General features: G+C 34.2%; 2 protein-coding genes across 2 annotated transcripts; both read left to right on the forward strand.

Annotated features, from left to right (window-relative positions):
* Positions 1 to 236: 236 nt before the first annotated feature.
* On the forward strand, positions 237 to 11,648 carry LOC117918970 (chromatin assembly factor 1 subunit FAS1). The gene is made up of 12 exons (XM_034835969.1): positions 237 to 859; positions 1,622 to 1,721; positions 4,765 to 4,912; positions 4,999 to 5,122; positions 5,503 to 5,870; positions 5,951 to 6,262; positions 6,947 to 7,028; positions 7,121 to 7,258; positions 10,001 to 10,417; positions 10,673 to 10,810; positions 11,117 to 11,162; positions 11,246 to 11,648. Exons 1-12 carry the CDS (start codon positions 398 to 400, stop codon positions 11,404 to 11,406), a joined length of 2,496 nt encoding a protein of 831 aa, XP_034691860.1. The 5' UTR covers positions 237 to 397; the 3' UTR covers positions 11,407 to 11,648.
* A 3,466-nt stretch (positions 11,649 to 15,114) lies between these two features.
* LOC117918818 (stearoyl-[acyl-carrier-protein] 9-desaturase, chloroplastic-like) lies at positions 15,115 to 20,235 on the forward strand. The gene is made up of 3 exons (XM_034835725.1): positions 15,115 to 15,357; positions 18,100 to 18,604; positions 19,323 to 20,235. The coding sequence occupies exons 1-3, from the start codon at positions 15,242 to 15,244 to the stop codon at positions 19,881 to 19,883; spliced, it is 1,182 nt and encodes a 393-aa protein (XP_034691616.1). The 5' UTR covers positions 15,115 to 15,241; the 3' UTR covers positions 19,884 to 20,235.
* The last annotated feature ends 634 nt before the right edge of the window (positions 20,236 to 20,869 follow it).

The following is a 20,869-nucleotide window of genomic DNA, read 5'->3' on the forward strand; positions in this document are numbered from 1 at the left end:
TTTCCGAAAAAAATCTTACTAGGCCCAGATGTAGAAGCCCGGGCCCAATCCTTGTGGGTCTGGCGTCCATCAAAACCACCACGGCGCCAAACACAAAATTTTCGGACAATTGGAGCCAAATCGCCTTTCCATTTGGCGGGAAAACCCATAACTTTTTATTTTTAAAATATTTATTTATTTAGTTAGTTTTATAATTAAATAGGAAAAATATAAATCATTCACAGTGCCGGCTCATCTTACAAGAAACCCTAAAATTATTATTTAAAAAAAGAAAATAAAGAAAAAGTCGAAATTATTCGAAACGCCTGGTAGATTTCAGCATTTCCACGCGCAATCGGATCGATCGGAGCACTAGATTTTGATCGGACGGCGGTTGCTCTCCGATCGCCGGTGAGAAATGTCCATAATGGCGGAGGTGGTGGAGGTGTTGGCCGACGCAGAGATGAGCGGTTCGGATCATCCGAAGAAGTCGCTGAAGCGGAAGCGAATTTCTCCGGTGGCAGGAGCTCCGACAGTGGAGGACAGGAAGGCGCGAATCGGGGCTCTGAGGGCGGAAATGGAGGGGCTGTTTCGGTATTTCGAGGAGGTGATGGGGGAAAAGGTGGATTTGGAGGTCGGCCAGTGCGGTTCGATGAATGCGGTGGTTGCGGTTCTGTTGGAGGAGAGTAGGCTTCCGTTGTCGAAGCTTGTGAGTGAGATTTACGAGAAAGTGAAGGTGAGGGATAATGGCGGTGGTGTGACACTGGCAACTGTGAAGAGTAGTGCGGTTTTGGTTGGTCAAAGATTGGCTTACGGTGTTCCGAACGCGGATGCGGATGTTCTGGAGGACGAGACGGCGTCGTGTCTCTGGTGTTGGGAGGTGATATTTTCTGAATCTTTTTCATTTCTTCAGTGTTTTGATTCTTTTCTTGATTGTCTTTAATTTGCGTCATTTCTTTTAACTTGCTCTGTTTATTGGGATATTTACCTTTGCTTCTTGTTTTTTGATTGATTCTCGAGGCATACTGGGAATTTTGTAATCTTTGGTATTTATCGAGTGTACTTAAAGGTAGATTAGGGTCCGAAATCACCGAATTAATTAGGTTTTCTGTAATTTTTTGATATACAGAAATTAACCCTTATATTTCTCAAATTAGATTGTTTGTTTAATACACGTCGGCTTTGATATTTATTCTGTGTATCTGATCTTTGTTGTTCTCAAAGTACTACCAGTTGGGTCCCCAATTTTCACATTTCTTCGTCAATTTATCATGTTGATTGGGTACTTTGAATCTTGTTATTCTGCAATTTATCGTGTTTATTAGGTATCTTAAATCTTGTTATTTTGATTGGGTACTTGTATTCAGTTTCTTTCTGCCCCCTCAATTTACTATGTTATTGGGTCCTTTTAAAATTTGTTATTTATTGGGTATTGTTAGTATTTCTTTATTACATTTCATGTTTATAGTCCTTTTGTTATTGTAATTGAAAAAGTACATGTCTTTTTTGCTTGTTACTCTTTATTTGAATGTCTAGTGTTCTTTTTGCACTTCAAGGTTTTAGTTTTTCCTTGGGCTTAACATGTTTATGAGGTTTTTTTGCTTTGTTACTCTCTAAATTGTGAAGACTGTTTGCTATGTAGACAAGAGATATAAAGTTGATGCCAAAATCTGTACGTGGACTTTTAAAGATTAGGCGGACTTGTCGAAAAAAGGTCCATGAAAGGATTAGTGCTGTCTCTGGTGAGTGTATGTTTCCTGAAATATATTTCTGGTTTTAATTATTCATTTTATTCCATATTTTGTGGGAAAAGAAACATGTTATTGGGACATGCTGGATTTTCTATTCCTTGTTTACCCATTGAACTTTTTAGGAATGGATTTTATTTCAGTTTTATGTTCTGCATTTAAATGCCCAACAACATTTATAATTCAGTTGAATATGCTGTTAGCCATAGTTCAAATAGTAACTATAACTATGGGAAAACTAATAAATAATATTGAAAAATTGAGTGATGTATACTTATAGAAACATTGGAAAATGACGATCAGGAAATATAACATGAAAAGCATAGTCAAGTCAAAACACCCCCAAATGCCTTTGTAAAATGAATTTTACTTCTAAAGAATGTTGCTTTTTTAAAGAACTACTAAAGTAATATTAAAAGTGAAATGTTGCATGCCTACTATGAAGTCATGCAGCTCTTTTTGAGTTTGTACAAAAGTTGCATTAAGTGAATGACAGTTAGATGGAACTTAATTGCATTTGCTGGTTGCCATTTCAGTTTTACTCTAGGATTGAATGCCATTAATCACTTGGTTTTCAAGTAGCTCTCTTTCTACTTAAAGTATGAGTCACAAGTGGGATACCATGAGCTTGCTTTACACATTTCACAAGAACACTTATGGGTGTCTCTCCATTTTAGATAGGAACCCTAGTGGCATAATGATAGTGAGAGGGCATGACTTCAGCCTCCCCTTTCCACAAATACTCTTAATGGGTGTGAAAAATTGATGTTTGATGGTGGATAGAGAAAGTAATGGAAGGTCTTTCTCCTTTTCTTTCTGTTCCTTTTAAAGGAAATCCAAAATTTGGAGATACATATAATAATAAAAGATGTCTAGCAAAAAGATGGCTGAAGCTTTAGTACATAGGAAGTTTATAAGGTGCACCAGAGCTAAAGAAGAGAGCGAAACAGAAGCATTTTCTTCCTATCTAATACTGGTATCATCAATCAGGCAAAAGCCAACAAAGTGGGTTGTTGAACCTAAGAATCAAAATTTTTCTTTGTTATTTGAGCTCTTTATTCTCTGTATGAATGTTGAAAACATTACTGATTATCAATTACATCATTAACGAATGCTATCACAAGTTTTAGTGCTTTAATAAGCACTGGTAGAAGTCTGTTATTTGGAGAACATGGCCATGTGTGTATAGAGGCTATTTGGTAGATGAAGACTAGACAAAGGTTATTTCGGACAGGCACTTTTCATCTGGGTATTATAACCTTGTTGTGTTAATATTGTGATTTGGAATGATAAATTCTTTAATGATGTAACTGGTGAAACAATTGTTAAGGAGGTGTGTGCATTTCTTAGTTGAAGATGCTACTTGGTGAGTTAGGGTTTGAAACCAAGAAAGCAATGGTACAAAATTTTAACAAGAATTTTTTTAATAAGTTGAATTCTGAATTCATTTATGCACTATTCTTCAACCCAGAGATTAGTTGGCAGATCTATCTTCTAAGGGAGTTTTGAGTGATACTTTTTGCAGTTACTTAGGCAAGCTGTGCAGGGAAGGTACATGCCCTCTTAAATGAGGGAAAGCATTAAATAGAAGGGTGAATTCATAATCTTATCTCTGTTGCGATAATTTTGTGAAATAAAAAAGTACGTGGGAAGCCTCCACATGTGCATGAGCAGCTCCTAGATGACAATGAGCACTCACAGCTTCGTACCTGTTAGCACTGGGTGAAAGTGGAAAAGTTCACATCATAGAAAAGTCAGCTGTGTTAACCACCCAGGCAGCTACCTATATCTTGTTTTTGTTTTTTATTGGTTATTTATTTATTTACTTTGGTCATGGTGGGGAAATGTGAAATTCAGAATGAGGCCTTGTCTTGCTAATGTGTAGCATTGCAACTTTGTACATTTTAAATCTCATTCTGTGTGTAAACTGAGGATCATGTGGTTGAATTTGTCAGGATACAGTTGCAACTGCATAACAATGAGCTTATGGCAAGTCCACTGTGTTAAAGTAACTTTTCTTTAATTTATAATAACTTATGCTATAGTGCTCCAAAGCTATAAACAGGACCTGAAACCATGGCTCCAGACTGTACTTTGCAATAAAAGCTGATAATTGTTTGATTGCCTTGAGAGATTGTTGTTACCTTTTCCATCACATCTGAAGAAACCTTAATGTTTTTTTTTAGAATTAAAAGGGATAGAAATATAATTTTATGCCACTGTGTTCCATTTCTAAATAGTTGTTATTATATATCATATCAAGAGTTTAAGCCCTGTTGTATGTGTAACCATTTGGAGTGGATGGCTTAGAGGTTAGATCCATGTCCTTGTTTGATTTTGTCACTTGCTTAAGCTATATGTAAGGGGATGGAGTATTTTTGGTTTTTCCTTTTCTTGTTCTTTGCTTTGTTGCACACTTGCATGCTTTCTCTCTACTTTGTGCAGCCTCTTTTTGGCACTTATTAGTATAGTGCTCTTTTGCCTCTAAAAAAAATGCACGCAGAAGGTGCTTTTCTCTTGATGTCTTGGGTAGTAGACTACTTTCAAGTATTGTTAATTAATAATGGGCAATCAGAGCTATAATGTTAAATTAAATATGATAACGGTTCCTAACCTCTGGTTACTATATCTTAGTTAGAAGGGTTCAACCAATGTCATTCTCATCTTAGAAAGTTTTGGAATTTTTACCAATTCACAGCTAAACAATTCAAAGTATGTTTCTTATTGTTTATGCCTGTAGACCATCTGTCTCATAACAGATATTCATATGAATGGAAAAGATAATCATCTTTTATGCCCACAATCCCTCTTAGTTCTGTCTAGCCTACCTATATGTGCTTTAATGGTTGATATGCCTTGAATTCTATTTGATTAACATTTCTTTTTCTTCATTTGATGAAAATTGGTTAGGAATATTGTTTGTTGATCCAGTCTAAGACACTACTCTACTGATGTATGCTACAAGTTTTGACACACTTCTGAATTATGATGCAATTAAATGTAGCTGCATCTTACCAACATCTGCATCTTATTTCAGCAATGATAAATGCATTAGAAAAGCCAGAGAGTGATCAGAATTACAAATATGACCTGATCAAAGCATCAGAAAAGCTTGCTAAAGTGTTAAATGAGGCAGACATCCGATTGTTAATTGAAAGCATGGTACAAAAAGATGGTGCTGACATGTATGTGTTGCATTACTCTGTCAGTTTCATTGCATGCTGCCTAAATTTCCTCTTCTTTTAATTGAAGTTTTTATTTATTTATCCAGGGCTGAGAAGGATGTGAAACGAGAAGAGAAAATTCTAATCAAGCAGTTGGAGAAAAAGAAGCGTGAAGATGAGAAAGAAAAGAAACGAATTGAACGTGAACTTCAAAAGGAGAAGTTGCAAAATGTAAGGGCTAGTTTTTTGGTCTAACATATATTGTCTAGTAACCTTTTTCGATTTGTGCCATTCCTAGACCTATAGCTATGTAGCTTAATATATGTGCATGGTGTAGGCTAATATAAATAAGAGAAAAGGCTCTTAGGTGTAAAAAATATTAATTAAAAAAAAAAAAAGCTTTTTGATTTGTGTGGAAGTGGGATGTTAAAAGATCTCATCATGAGTTCTATTGAAATTTTATTTTGTTTGGAAAGTAAAGTACCTAGGAATTAACCTGTTCTACTTAGCTATATCCTTCAATTTGAATCAGGTAGCTTCTGCTAACTTAAAATTTGATGGCCTTGCTCTGTTTCTGTCATATCAATTTTAAACTATTCACTTCATTGCAGGAAAGAGAACTGAAAAGGTTGCAAGATGAGGCAGAGAAAGATGAAAGACGCCGTGAAAAAGAAGAATCTGAAATACGGAAGCAGTTAAGAAAGCAGCAAGAGGAAGCTGAAAAAGATCAACGTCGTCGGGAGAAGGAAGAAGCTGAATTGAAAAAACAACTTGCTATACAAAAGCAAGCTTCAATCATGGAACGCTTTGTTAAACGGAACAAGAACAATTCAACTTCTCTGAATGACCAATCTTCAACCAAAGCAACAACTTCTGATTCATCCACTAACAAGAGTGAAAAGATGCCTGAATCAGTTACTCTATCAATGGACTTTGTTCTTTCATCAAAAGATGGGATTGATAGTGAGGAAATTCGCAAGTAGGTTTCATTACTTCTATTGTCGTATTTTGTCATTTTTGGTCTTTGCAGCTCTGGTAACACTTTGTTGCACGTTGCAGGTCACATTTGGCATCTTGGCGTTATTCTGATCGTTCTAACAGAAAGCAGCATTGGGGGATACGTCGGAAGCCTAAAACTGAATTAGTTAAGGAAATTAAGCTCACTGGAAATAGAGGCCTAGCCCGTGATGATGAATTGAGCATAGAGAAGATTGTAGATGGATGGGAAGAAACAACTGCTGAAGATAGATTGTTTGATACCAATGCATATAGTTGTCCTTCTGATGCTCAGAAGTGCAATCAAAGTAAGCAATTGTTGCAATTTGATAAGAGCCATAGACCTGCCTTTTATGGTATTTGGCCTAAGAAAAGGTAAGCTCCTTTTTCTTGAGTTTTTATTTGTTATGATATCACTTAGCTAAAATCACAAGCATCTGGTAGAATCACAATAGTTGTTCAGTCTTTGCCATTGATTCACATGCTCTGCTCCAAAATGAATAAAAGTTGTGGGTAATAAATTCTTTGGTTAGGGTCTGCTCCATAATATCCTTCTAAAAATGGGTGTTATGTCTTTGGCTAGATTAGCTTTTTGTTGTTGTGGAGCATTGACAATGTCACAATGGTGTGAAATTTCAACAAGGTGACCATTGGTTTGATGATTCTTTTACAGGTTAGGATTATATAATTGAACGATGATAGGCCATGTGATTCATAGAGTTGCCTGCCCATTGTTTTTATACAGTAATATATGTTTGTTTTTTGTAGTATAATTTATTTCATTTTTACTTTTTTTAGAACTAGAAGAGTTGAAAATTCAATGTTTGCACTTCAATGATATTTGTCTCTCTATCCAGTTCTTGTACATGCATATTGATTGCCCATATGAAAAACATAAGGGTTCTTATAAAGGTAGAAATTGAGTTGCATTTATGTGGTCTAAGTGCTTCTGGACCACCTTACCTAGTGATGATCATCTGCCAAGGCATTATGTATGCCCTTACAATGTTAGTTTGGGAGGAATGGAGCATTAACTCTGTGTTTGTATCTATATTTCAGTCAAATTGTTGGACCTCGCTGCCCTTTTAAAAGGGACCCAGACTTGGATTATGATATTGATAGTGATGAAGAATGGGAAGAGGTATATTTGGCTTATCCTGTTTAGATTTAAAACAGAATGATATCTGTTGACCTTTTCTCCTATTAAAAAATTATTACCTTGTCATTCCACAGGAGGATCCCGGGGAGAGTCTCTCAGACTGCGATAAAGATGATGAAGAGGAGAGTGTAGAGGAAGGATATTTAAAGGGGGATGATGATGAAAGCGAAGATGATTTTATGGTACCTGATGGATACCTATCAGAAAATGAGGTACTTGTGAAGTTCTAGTTTGTTGCATGGTATTTTTATATTTTATGTTTTTTTTGGTGGGTAAAAGCAATTTCCTAAAGGCATTAAGAGTGCGTTTGGAAATGATTCTAGAAAGCGTTTCTAATATTTTTAACACTTGAATGATAAAAAATTTCAAGTACTATAAATATTAAAAGCGTTTCCTAGAATCACTATCAAACGGGTTCTAAAAAGGAGTGCAACGTTGCTATAAATGGTTTATGGAAGGTTCACATAGACAACCAAAAGAATAAGAAAAGAAGATGGTGCAATTCAAAAAACCTAAATTATCACAGCAATGAAGGAGCTAAATATTTGGTAGCTAAAGAAAATATCAAATTTTTGTTTTGGTATTCATGTCCATGGAACATTCATCACTCTCACGGTACTCTATCCTTAATTTATTTAAAATAATGTTCACGAAGTAATTACCTTGGCTTGTCCTTGGGGCCTAGCTCTAGTGGCAAGGGGTTAGTGTGAAGATGTGGGAGTTTTCAGGTTGGTCCCTGCAAGAACAAAAAAAGGGTAACTACCCTGTGCTTGGGTTGGTACTTTTTTGTGAATGAGATTCTAACTGTAAATAAGTTTGATATAAGCCTTATAAAATAAGGGCTTTTTATCAGATTGGAACCTTTTGTATCACCTTAGAAGTTCTAACTCTGATGGAGACTAGACTGTTGTTTTATTTCCTGCAATCCTCTGGAAACCCCCATCCAGTCTAAGAAGTATGCACTTTTCACTTTTGTCAACCTTATTGACCTTATGACCCAAGTCCATGAGATATGCTTTTCTAGAGTGGACCTTTTTTCATGTTATATGTTAACCTTCCTGATTACCTCATACACATCAAAGATTGCTTGCTAATAATAAATAAAATTGTGAACTTAGGCATGTGATCAGATAACTGTGAGAGAGCATCTGCCATAATATGGTGTGGGTAGCCAGTTGGCCTACAATAGGAACAGTCTAAAGGTGCTGTTTGGATTTGGTAGCATTTTTTTTTAATCAGTAACAAAAACATATTCATTAATAGAGTAAACAAGAGAAAGATGAGAAATCCTTCCCTAAATACAAAACTTGATCAAAACAAAGGAAAAGAAAATTAAGTTGAAAGACATCAATGATCTCAACATTACAATTTTAACCCTTTTGATCTACATGTAGAAAAATCCAACCAATTTGAATAAAGTTGAGAGGAATGCCTTGGAAGCTGTTGTAGTAGATGCCCAAAATGATGAATAGAAATGGACTAAATCTCATAATGTTTCGGAAGTCCTCCACTTGTCCTCAAAGATCCTTGCATTTCCTTCCTTCCATACTATCCAAAGTTGAGAGGAATTTGGTAGCAATTTGGCTTCATGTTTGCTCTTATCCTATAACTATCTTTTTTACATACTCTAAAGGAGGATTTTCAGTAGACTTAGGTGGTGTTTGTTTTTTGGCTGAATAGAAAAAACCAAATATTTTGGCTTTTTCTATTCAGCTAAAAGTAACCTGTTGACATTATCCAATATAATTAAATTAAGCTTATTGATAACAAGTTCATTTTAGCTATGTTGGATGATGTCAATATGTTACTTTTAGCTTAATAGAAAAAGCCAAAATATTTTACTTTTTCTATTCAGCCAAAAAACAAACACCACCTTAGTGATGAGGATGAATCTTCAAGATATATATCAAGAAAGAGAATTAGTATTAGTTGTAATTAAAGTAGGATTAATATTACTTGGAATTAAATTAGGATTAATATTTGTTGAAATCAAATTAGTATTAGCTAGTTAAGTTATAATATAATTAGAATTTGAGTCATGATAGGTTATTATAATCCTAGTAGACTTTGGATGTTGTAATTAAAATTAGAATCATAATAGATTATTAGAGTTCTAGTAGACTTTGGATTTCTTAGAGAAGCCTATAAATAGGCTAATCAATGTAAATCAAAGGGATGAATTGATATGAATAATATTATATTTTCTTTCATTGCAAGGTTGTAACCCTCAATGGTGAGACTCCTAGAAGGTCTTAGTGAGACTCTAAGGTTTTTCATATTTTCTTCATTGTTTCTTCTTTCTCTCTATTTTTTATCTTATAATTTTTTCTATCATAAAATTTATTCCTTGTTCCTCTCCTTACACCCTAAAAAATAAAACCCTAGTCCACCTACTCTTGAGTGTGGGCAACCATCCTAGGGTTGTCCTACATCACTTAGAATGTGGCTTCCTTGAGGCCTCTTAAAGAGTTTAAAGAGATCATGTATTGGCATATATTCCCATGTTACTGATCCTATCTTCCTCAAATTTGTCTATTTCCTTCGTCATCTTTTTCTGGCATCTCTGTTTGTATTCATTTGGTGTCACAACTCAATTTTTAAGTCTAAATGATTACTCCATTTCTTTTCTTAACCATACTGTTGCCCCATCAATTTGTATAATCAAACAAATCAAATCAATCAAAAGCATTAACACATTAAAATCTTATTCATTTTTCATCTGTCACTCAAGATATAAAGTGTTATTCAATGAGGGTTGTTCCTTAATCGTCAAATGTTGTTGTGCCTACAGGAGTGTGCAAATCCAAGAGATTAAGATCTAGGCATGACTTGTTCTCTTCCAAAGCCAGTCCCTTGCCCTAAGCATGCTTATACCCAGACAAATTAAATAATCATCTCCCTAAAAACTGCACTTTTAACTCCACTAATGGAACTCGTTTGCCTGTTCCATGCAGGGGGTACAGGTTGACAAAATGGAGACTGATCCAACAGTTGAGGAGGCCAGAAGTTCACCTGGATGTAGGACAGAGTTTGAGAGTGAAGAGTTTTGTGTGTTGCTTCGACAGCAAAAGCATCTGCACAATTTAACTGAACGTGCTCTTCGGAAGAACCAGCCTCTAATTATATTAAATTTAATGCATGAGAAGATCCCATTGTTAATGGCTGAAGATCTCAGTGGTACTCCAAAACTTGAACAAATGTGCTTGCAGGCTTTGAGTATGTGTGCTTTCCCCGGTGGGCCACTTATAGAGATCTCAGTAACAAATGACCTACAAGATGAGGATAAAGAGGCCTGCTTGTCAAATAGCAGGAGCAGTACTACCCCAGTGTCCACCGGTATGGCTATTGTGGACTCAGATTTGCCCAAAATTGTAAGTCACGCATCTTTTCTTGGATAGCTTTTTGGTCTTGACAAGAGAAAAAAACAGAAAAACTCATTGAAGATTCTAGGTGAACTCCAGAAACCTTCTGTGGGGGCATTCTCTTGAAATGCCAGAAATCAAAACCTCAGTAGTTAGGGATGTTTGAGAGCTGAGGAAGGGAGAGTGTTTTCCAGCAACATTTTGTATTTTCCCTTGATTTTATCATTGCAGTGTACCCAAGTAATTTTGAACTGAAATTTTCAGGTATCCACTATTCAGGCTTGCACACAAGGTATTAACAAGCTGGTAGAATCTTTGCAACTGAAATTCCCAGCTATCCCCAAGTCCCAGTTAAGAAATAAAGTACGCGAGATATCAGATTTTGTCGATAATCGTTGGCAGGTCAGTTGAATTAACTTAGAAATAGCTATGCTTCTGCGGGTGAAGGGTCAGGGTCCCCCCAGGCATTCATATCAGGCAGTGATTAGTATTGAATTATATGCACCTTTGTCTCGTCTTTTTATGGCCATGTCCAAAGTAAGTTTTAGTAAAACAGCTGCACTTTTGGATTAGTTCGGGTTGGGAAGGTGTGGTCATTAGGTTAAACTGACACAACTTATAAACAAATTGAACTAGTATTGGAATTGTTCAGAAATGTAGCTTTCCTCAGCCTCTGTTGGCTAAATGGCTCATCCTCCTCTGATGCAGGTCAAGAAGGATGTTCTGCACAAACTTGGTTTATCGATTTCACCAGGTATGTGCTTTTCAATCTTGCCTTGCCATCTGAGCTTCGCTCTCCTTAGAAACTAAAACCGGTGTTCAATCTTGAATTCACAGAGAAGGGTGGGAGGACAAAAAGTATTGCCGCATTTTTCTCAAAAAGGTGCCTCCCTCCCAGCAATCGCATCAGCAGCCCAAGCAAAACTTCTCCGCAGCAAACCCAGAAACCAGCCCCATCCGTTCAGGCACAGCAGGACTGCATATGCATTGATCCATAATCTCTTGTTGCCCTTGTCGTTCTAGTGTTCTTTTTTGTATACCCTTTTTGGGGGCCATGTGGCTCTGGTGTGTATTTACAAGTCTGACGTGGAATCAAATCCGGGAGTCAAGTTTTTGTTCAGGATAAAGAATGGAATTAGATGTTGATGAATCTGAGATTTCGATACCAATAAATGGTTGTTGGTTGTTGTTTGATATGAAGAATATTGTCTCAGTTATTTTCTAGTGAATTAATTGTTTTTTTCTCGGTTTTAAATTATATTTTTATTTGATTTTATTATTTCTTTATAAGAGATTTAGTTTTTCGACCCCACAAAGGTTCCTAACCCTAACGCAACAAAGGGTGGCTTTTATGTACCAAAGCATGCGGTGCGACTTTTATGCATCAAAGCGTTAGGTGTGTCTACCTCCATTATTATTTTAATTCATGCTTGATATTAAAATTTTAATTCTATTTTAATCATCGGATGAATCAAAATTTGCATCACAGTTAAAGTTTGGCCAATTTGAAAGTGACCCTCCACCTCACTCCTCAAATTCAAGGGATTTGTTTTTTTAAAACAGTTTTCAAAAATGAAAAATTAAATATAAAAATTAGTTTTTACATTTTATTTTTGTTTAAGATATTGTGTGCTTTTATGCATTGTGATATTTCTCCGGTTATTCCTCTATTTTAAATTCTGTTTTAAAATACTCTATAAAAACATTTGAAAATATATAAAACATTTTAAAATTATTTTATGATGTTTTGTAGGACAAGAATCTGTTTGAAAATTTAAAATATTTTTAATTTATTTTTAATATATTTAAATGTCTTAAAAATAATTTTTATCCTTAATATTTTACTTTTAATCATTTTTGGTATTTGTATAATTATTTTAAAAAATCATAAAAAAAAGTGAAAATAATAAAAAATAACTAAAAATTATTTTTATTAAATATTTTATTTTTTCTTATTAAAATAAAAAATAACAAATAATTTTTATTATCAAATGTGTTGTCCTCTTTTTTGTTCTCCAAAAACACCCCCCACCTTTTTTTTTTAATCTCAATAACCAAAAATTCCAAACCGCCCCATAACTTCCATTTTCACACGACCCATAATTAAGACACTCCCACGTGTCTTCTTCACAAATACCACTGATTTCCTAATTTTTATGCCTATTTTTGGCATACCCAAAATTTCCCATAGTTTTTTATACAAATTTTCATTCAAGATTTTTAAATATTTTAAATTTGAATCTTTATGTGACATATTCCATGTCTGAAAAATAATAATATCATATTTAAAAGGTGAATTGATCAAGTTTTTGAAAGATGGCTTCAAGTCATCAAACATTTAATAATCAGGTTTAATTTTTTCTAATCATTAAAAAATGGACTTATTGTTAATCCAAGTTTTTAAATTTTTTATATTATTATTCTTGTCCAAATTTATTCAAGAATATCATCGATTACAAATTAGCTAAAAAAAATTAATAAATTTGCTTCCTAAAATAAATTTGTTTAATTAAAACTTTAAAAATATCATAATTATATTAATTTTAATAAAATAAAATTTTAAAAATATATTCCTAAGCATAAAATTTAATAATACCATAATTAATTTTTCTATTTTTACTTCTTTTGTTATTAAACAGACAATTTGTAATAATAAAATATTTAATATTTAATAATTATAAATAATCTCGATATTAATTTTCAATTATTATATGTATTATAATAATACATTTGAAGCAGACAAATACAAGATTAGTTTTGAAATTCGGAATTTCTTACAACATGTTTGACGTGGACAAATACAAATATTTTATATGTATTAAAGGGTCCTTGGAGTGGGCAAAAGAAACAAACAAATGAGGAAAATGTGCCACGATGGATCTTATGCAAAAATGAGTATCCTAAGTGGAATATCTTCATCATTTTATGGGCCCACCCATTTTCAAACTATGGTTTGTCATATTTTTCATAAATTAAAACAAAATATAAGATATGGGTATTTCATTAAAACCCTACTATTCAAGTTGAATTACCATTCAAGGACTATTGGGATTTCCGTACTTTTGCCCCATTATTCTCTACTAAACCCTAATTTTTGCTTTCAATGAATGCATAGGCCGATTATTATTAATAAATTAAATGTGTAGTTATATGACGTGTCTCTCTTCCCAAGACCCATCAAAGAAAAACTATTTTTAAATATGGTTATTTATAATAAAAATAGTTTTTTGAGAATTTATTATAAAAACAGATTAATTTTTCAAAATAAATTTGAGATTTTTTTAGGTTTTTTTTTAAATATTATAAAAAATAATTAAAAAAATGTTGCATAATATTTTAAGGAAGAGTAGGTAAAAAAAAACTATTTTTTAAAATTATTTGTTGACTTTTGAAATACAATTTTAGGCATGAAAACAACAAATTATTTTTAATACCTATTCTCAAAAATTGGCTTTTAAAAATGTTGTCCAAAATATTTTTAAAAAAATTATAATATTTTTAAATAATCACAAATATTCTAATATATAAAGCTTGAAGGGGTTACATGATGAGAGAGAAAGAAGAGAGAAGGGAGAGGATAAGCTTGGGAGATAAAATTTTAAGTGTTTCTACAAATGAGGCCCAAGCCTCCTTAAATAAGCAAAAAAGAATCTTGAATAGTAATAATGAACAGTAGACATGTGCTTGAATAGTAAAAGTAAACAGTAACAGGGAATTGTAGCACTTTTGACTTTTGACCCGAAAACTTGCTTTCGGCTGAAATGACGGCTGACAGGCTTCTTTAGACTGTATAGACACATGCTTGTTGCTTTTGGTGCAGAAACTGCAAAGCTTGAAATATTCTTGTTGACCAGTCATTATGAGAAATCCTTACGATGATCTTCAAGAAGCTTGATATCTTCAGTAATAGACATGGTTGTAATATTTCTTAATACAAAGTACTATTTGAAAAATGTTGTACAATTTATTATTTAGTTGTAAATAATATTGATAATTAAAATATTTAAAATTTATAAATAAAAATATCATATCATGTTGTTGAGTATATAAAAATATTTTAAATATTATAAAAATATTTATTTTATTTAATATAAAATATAATAAATGATAAAATAATTTATCTTATAAGATATCTTTTTCTCTTTCTTATCTTATTTGTGTTATATCAAAGTAACCAAACACAAACATATTATTTATACTACTTAAAAGTTAATTTACTAAAACATTATGATAATTCTATTTAATTGCAATAAACTTTTATTATTATAATAATTAACTACCTTGTATAAAACTTAAATTTATTTTTCAAAGTAAATACAAGTCCAAGGAGAAATTTAAAATTTTTTCTATACTTCATTGTTTCTCGCTCACTTTTTAGGTTATGTTTGATTTTCAAAAATTCAAAAAAATCATAAGAAAAAAAAATATAAAAGAAAAAAGATAAAAATTCTATATAAAATTATTAAATTATTTTTATAAGTTACTTAAAATTTATTTTACTTATTTTTACTTATATAAAGTTTTAATCTATGTTTTTCCAACCCCAAAAAAGAAAAAGAAAAAAAGAAAAAAGAAAAAGAAGATGATGAAGGAAAAAAAAAAGGTAAACCCTAACTCACACTAAAACAGAAAATGGCATAGAAGTAGGTTTTAAGAGAAAAATGAAGGCAATTTGCAAGGAAACGGTTCTATAAGTGGCTTTCCGTCTCTCCCTCGCCTACACATATCATTTGTCTTTTGGTTGCTGCTTTTTCTTCTCTCTTTCTCACTCTCTTTTTGGCGTTGGTTGTTCCCGCAAAGCCAGAGCTCACCGCCAAAATCACACCCACTGCAATGGCTCTCAAGCTTAACTCTGCCTTCATCTGCCCCTACCACAACCCTCGTCCTCAATCTCGCCGTCCCAGATCTCACAGAGTTTTCATGGCTTCCACTCTTCGCCCCACCTCTATGTGAGTTTTTTTTCCCTTCATTTCTCATTGGTTTGGGTTCTGATTTGGAATCTTGAAACGCCCATTTCTACAATTCCAACCGTGTTTTTCTTGTTTGTTTAATTTCTGTTGTTTTTTTTTTTCTTGGCTGCCAAACGGATCTTTATGTGATTTGAGTTTTTCTTTGCAGATATGTTTATGGGTGTCATAAAAAATGGGTCTTTGGTGCTTGTATTGATGTGGGTTGTTGCTATTTGATCCAAATGTGATGAATATTGACTTGAATCTTGTGGGTTCATTGTGATCTCATGCGTAGTTGCCTTGTAAACACCTTTTCTCATATGGGTACTCTGTTTTTTCCCCTCAAATTGATTGCAATTTGTTGCATCTTGCGGGATATTTTTCTCTTTGGGAGCTGGATTTCATTCTGGATTTGATTTTTGCATGTGCCAGGCGTGATTTATGATGACATATTTCTTATCTCCTCTTTATTTCTATTCAAATGCATCTCATTTTGGCTCTTTTCTACCTTTGTTATTGATTCTCTGAGGTGGGTTTGCATTTTGGGTTGATTTCACTGTGGAATTTTAACAGTTGCATTCATGATTTTCAGTTCAATGCTTTGTTGGAAATGTGCATAAACATTCGCTGTGAAGATTATATTTAATTTTCACTTTTTTCGATTCCTTATTTTTGGAGGTTGTTACTATCAAATTTGCAATTGTTCTTACTATTTGGTGTTTTTCTGTTGTCCAATTGTTACATATATGCATGCAGTAATTGTTTTTTATTTGTTTCATTTGTTAAATGTTAGGTTTGATTTTTTGTATTATTTTTTTTCCATTCTGGCATTGGTCCTGTTGGTTGACTGGTTTCATTTGTTATTTGTTGGAGTTGTTTACTTCGATTTATTTAATGCCGGGTCTACATCTGTTTGTTGTTTCTTGTTCTTGTTCCTCTTCTTCTTCTTCTTCATCTTCTGTTAATTAAGAAATTAATTTAATATAATCATGATTCTTTTATGCCTTGTGATTTTTTAATTTTGGTGCAAAATTCATGGTTCTCTGTGATCTGAGAAAATTTTGGTAAATTCAGGTTTTGTACTCTAGATTCCATTGAAACTGGGTTGAGATTGTGTGGAGTTTCAGTTTCTGTTTCTGATAGTGGTTTTCTCTTTTCCTCTTTCCATTTCAAATTTCAGGTTTCTGGCAAATGATTTATCGTTTTTCATTTTCCATTGCATCGCTGATCAGATTCATTTTAACAATTTAATTTAAATACCATGCCCATTGGTAGTTCCATTCTTTCTGCAAGCTCTGCTTGGATGATACAATTGATTACTCATCTCTCTCTCTCTTTTGTATATTCAGACTCATCTTCACAACATGACTGTGAAAACAAGCACAAAAGGGCAAACACATAGTAGTTTTTTGGCGATACTTTCTTTTACTCTTTTATTTTTTCTACACATCATCATGTCATAAGAAAAAAGTACGATTTATTTATTGTTCATTTCATGACAAATGGTTGGTTGGTGTATGCCTGTCATTGTTTTCATTTTTTTAAACCTTCAGTTAAATTTATTTGAAACTTTCCGGTCGCTAAGCGGTTGATGATCTCTATGATGAAATTTGTTTTTTACCTCTATTTTTTTGTGGCTTCCTTATGGTTTTCAAATGTTTAAATCTTGTTTTGATATTTTGAGTAAAAATAGAAAACTGATTTTATTGGTACAGTTTTCTTTTAGTTTGGTTGATTTTAATGCTTTAGGATTAGGTAGCTGGAACCTTGACTTTCTGTTGTTTATATGGTGGTGGTTGGTCTAGTTTTGTCCTTTCTTCCTCGATTCACGTAATAATAGCATTTTCCTTAGAATCCCACCTATAAACTAGCCTCTCTGTATTCTGATTTTTATTTAGCACAACTACACACAAGTACGCATTTCTATAATTATATAGATGGTGCATTTGGGACGTTATCCTGGGAAGAATGGGTTTTAATGGTCATCATAGTATCACTTTACTGAAAAAGTTTCTTGGACATCATATGAAACTATTTTTTGGAAAAAAGCAGGTACCATCTGCATTCTAAGGCTAGGAGATCTAAAAAAGAAGTCATAACAACCTTGCAAAAGAAGTGTTTCTTAGAAACTTACATGCCCAAGCAATATGCTATACCTAAATTATTTTTCTTGAGCAAGCACTTCCTCTCTTTTTTTTTTTTGTTTCATATGGTACTGGGTGCTATATATCAAAATAAATTACTTAGAAGAGATTATCGTTGTCCCCCATATATAAGACTAAAAGCCCAGGATGAACATGATTACTGTGGAAAGCAACAAAGAGTTAAAAAATGTAATTTCACAAAGTATATACCATATAGCAAAATAGGCCTTCTCAGTGGTCAACAGAAACCATTATTCCTTGCATTTCCCTTCAAATGTTTGGACCACTACTTGTCATTGATGACTTCAAAAAGATGTTTCATACTATGAGCATTCATGCTATATGTGCTTTACCTTGTTACACATTTTGTGCTTATTCAAATCCATGGCACCCTTTCCATAAATATGCACATTAGCACATTGCAATTAACCTAATACAGGTGAAATATATGATCTTCCTGGACCTGTATCCAATGGGAGTAAGCTTACAATACACATGATCTTTGTACTGTTGTGATATTAGAACCATGTTTATGGCTTATTTCATCACCCATCTGAAGTCCATGATTGTAAGCTTTTTTTTTCCCTGTTTGGTATAGAGAGGTTGAGAATCTGAAGAAGCCCTTCAGCCCTCCACGAGAGGTACATGTTCAAGTTACTCATTCTTTGCCACCACAGAAGATTGAGGTCTTCAAATCCATGGAGGGTTGGGCTGAGAAAAACGTCTTGGTGCACCTAAAGCCTGTAGAGAAATGTTGGCAACCACAGGATTTTCTACCAGACCCCACTTCAGAAGGATTTCATGAGCAAGTCAAGGAGTTAAGAGAAAGAGCGAAGGAACTTCCTGATGACTATTTTGTTGTATTGGTTGGTGACATGATCACAGAGGAGGCACTTCCAACTTACCAGACAATGCTCAACACTCTGGATGGAGTTCGAGATGAGACTGGTGCAAGCCTCACTCCATGGGCAGTTTGGACGAGGGCATGGACAGCTGAAGAGAATAGGCATGGTGACCTTCTCAACAAGTATCTTTACCTTTCTGGACGAGTAGACATGAAGCAAATTGAGAAGACAATTCAGTATCTCATAGGATCAGGAATGGTAAGATCCTAATTCCTACTTATTTGGCTGCATCCACTATCATCATAAACTATATACTATGAGTCTTGTTTCACAGAGAATGTAGGAAAATTTTGCCATTTGAGCAAAGGCTGTCAACTTTTGTGCAGATTTACGAGATCCTATCTTTAGTTCAGGACATCATTTTGACAATTATAAACTTGTGTTAGATTCTGAACTTGTATGATAAAATTTTGAGGTAGTGCAAATTACTACAATTATAGCTTTCTGGAATTTGAAGAATTAATACAAGCTTGTTTGACAGTCTACCCTATAGTTTCTTTTACCGTCCATATTTCAAATTGTTAGATTTATACACATTCAAATTATTCCCGAAGGCGATCATTCTGTGATGTCATTGAATGGTATTTAGTTCAAGGTAAGAGTGCAAAATGATGCCCATGAATGCTTATGGTATTTTCTTCAATGGGACAGTTCTAGTACTTCTTGATGGGCAAATTAATGCCCATGTCTCATGCCACTATATTTGTTGGGTGGGCTACTTTTTGAACTGGCCAATGGAGGAAGTTTTACCTATCACAATGTTTCACCAGTCTTATAAGTGGCTTATTGTCGCGGATATGCTATTATGCAATTACTTTTTGGTTGTAATTTTATGGATTAGGATTGACTTTCTCATCTGGTGCAATTTTATTTTTTGATGGGCTTGCTCTTTTTGTCTTGATTTATATGTTCTTAGGATCCTCGAACGGAGAATAGCCCCTACCTTGGTTTCATCTACACTTCATTTCAAGAGAGGGCGACCTTCGTCTCACATGGGAACACAGCCAGGCTGGCCAAAGAGCATGGGGACATGAAACTGGCACAGATCTGCGGCACGATCGCTGCAGATGAGAAACGCCATGAAACAGCCTACACCAAGATTGTGGAGAAGCTTTTTGAGATCGATCCTGATGGCACGGTCTTGGCATTTGCCGACATGATGAGGAAGAAAATCTCCATGCCGGCCCACTTGATGTATGATGGCCAGGACGACAACCTTTTTGAACACTTCTCAGCTGTGGCCCAGCGGCTTGGAGTCTACACTGCCAAGGACTATGCGGACATTTTGGAATTCCTAGTGGGAAGATGGAATTTAGAGAAGTTGACAGGTCTTTCTGGGGAGGGGCGGAAAGCACAAGATTATGTCTGTGGACTGGCTCCAAGGATCAGAAAATTGGAGGAGAGAGCTCAAGGAAGGGTGAAGCAAGCAACTGCTGTCCCTTTCAGTTGGATTTTTGGTAGAACAATGATGGTTTAAGCACCAGCACCAGCACCAGTACCAGCACCAAAGGAAGATACAGTTATGCGCTCCCCCAGCCTAATCTTTCCTCACACAAATATCAATTGTGGAATCACAGGTCCCCTTTTTTCCTTTCATCTTTGAAGTCCCCTTATGTGTGAGATTGGGGTTAGGAGAGTTGTATAACATAAGCATGTAGATACACTTGGTTTTTGTCGTGTGGGTCACCTTAGATCAGCAGCAAATGACAACTATATGCTTGTGTTTTTCCCTTCTCTTTTACCTACAAAGTCAGTCTCTCCTGCAAGGTATTTGTATTAGAGAGTACTAGTTTTTAATCAATAGAATGTTGAGTGTAAGCTTTAAACTATCTTTGCAGTCTGCTATATATATATATATGATAAGAAAAGTATTGTATTACGAAGAAGACACGATAAAATAATGGCCAAGATGCACATGAAAGAAACATTCACACTCTTACAACTGAAACAACCTCTTTCTCAATGGAACCTACCTAATCAATAAAATCAATTAATGTTGAAAGACCTTTTATAAACATTTTAGTCTCTAATCAAATTAAGTAGACAAAAGAAACTTTCAACCTGCGGATGGACAACATGTTCCTTGCATTCCAAACTGTCTAAAATATGCATAAAAGATCTACTTTCCAAATTGTCTAGTGCTTTTTACTTACAAAAGACCTATTTCATCCCAAGAGGGTTTCCCTAATCGATAAATGAAACACCCAAGACACTCCAAACAGAGTAAAAAACATTTCCCACATAACCCTTGTCTTTTCACAATGGAGAAAAAGGTGGTCTATGGATTCCCCATCCACTTGACAAAAATAACATCTATTTGCTAGAATTCATCTCTTCTTCTGAATTTGGTTAAAAGTTAAAACCCCTGTCATTTTTGTAGAAGATTTGTAAAAATGATGGTCTTGCCTCTAGCTACCCAACCCAATATCTGTATTAAATAGGCTACCAAAACTTGAGTGGCTA

Source organism: Vitis riparia, chromosome 7 (genome assembly GCF_004353265.1).
Source record: "Vitis riparia cultivar Riparia Gloire de Montpellier isolate 1030 chromosome 7, EGFV_Vit.rip_1.0, whole genome shotgun sequence".
Lineage (NCBI taxonomy): Eukaryota > Viridiplantae > Streptophyta > Magnoliopsida > Vitales > Vitaceae > Vitis > Vitis riparia.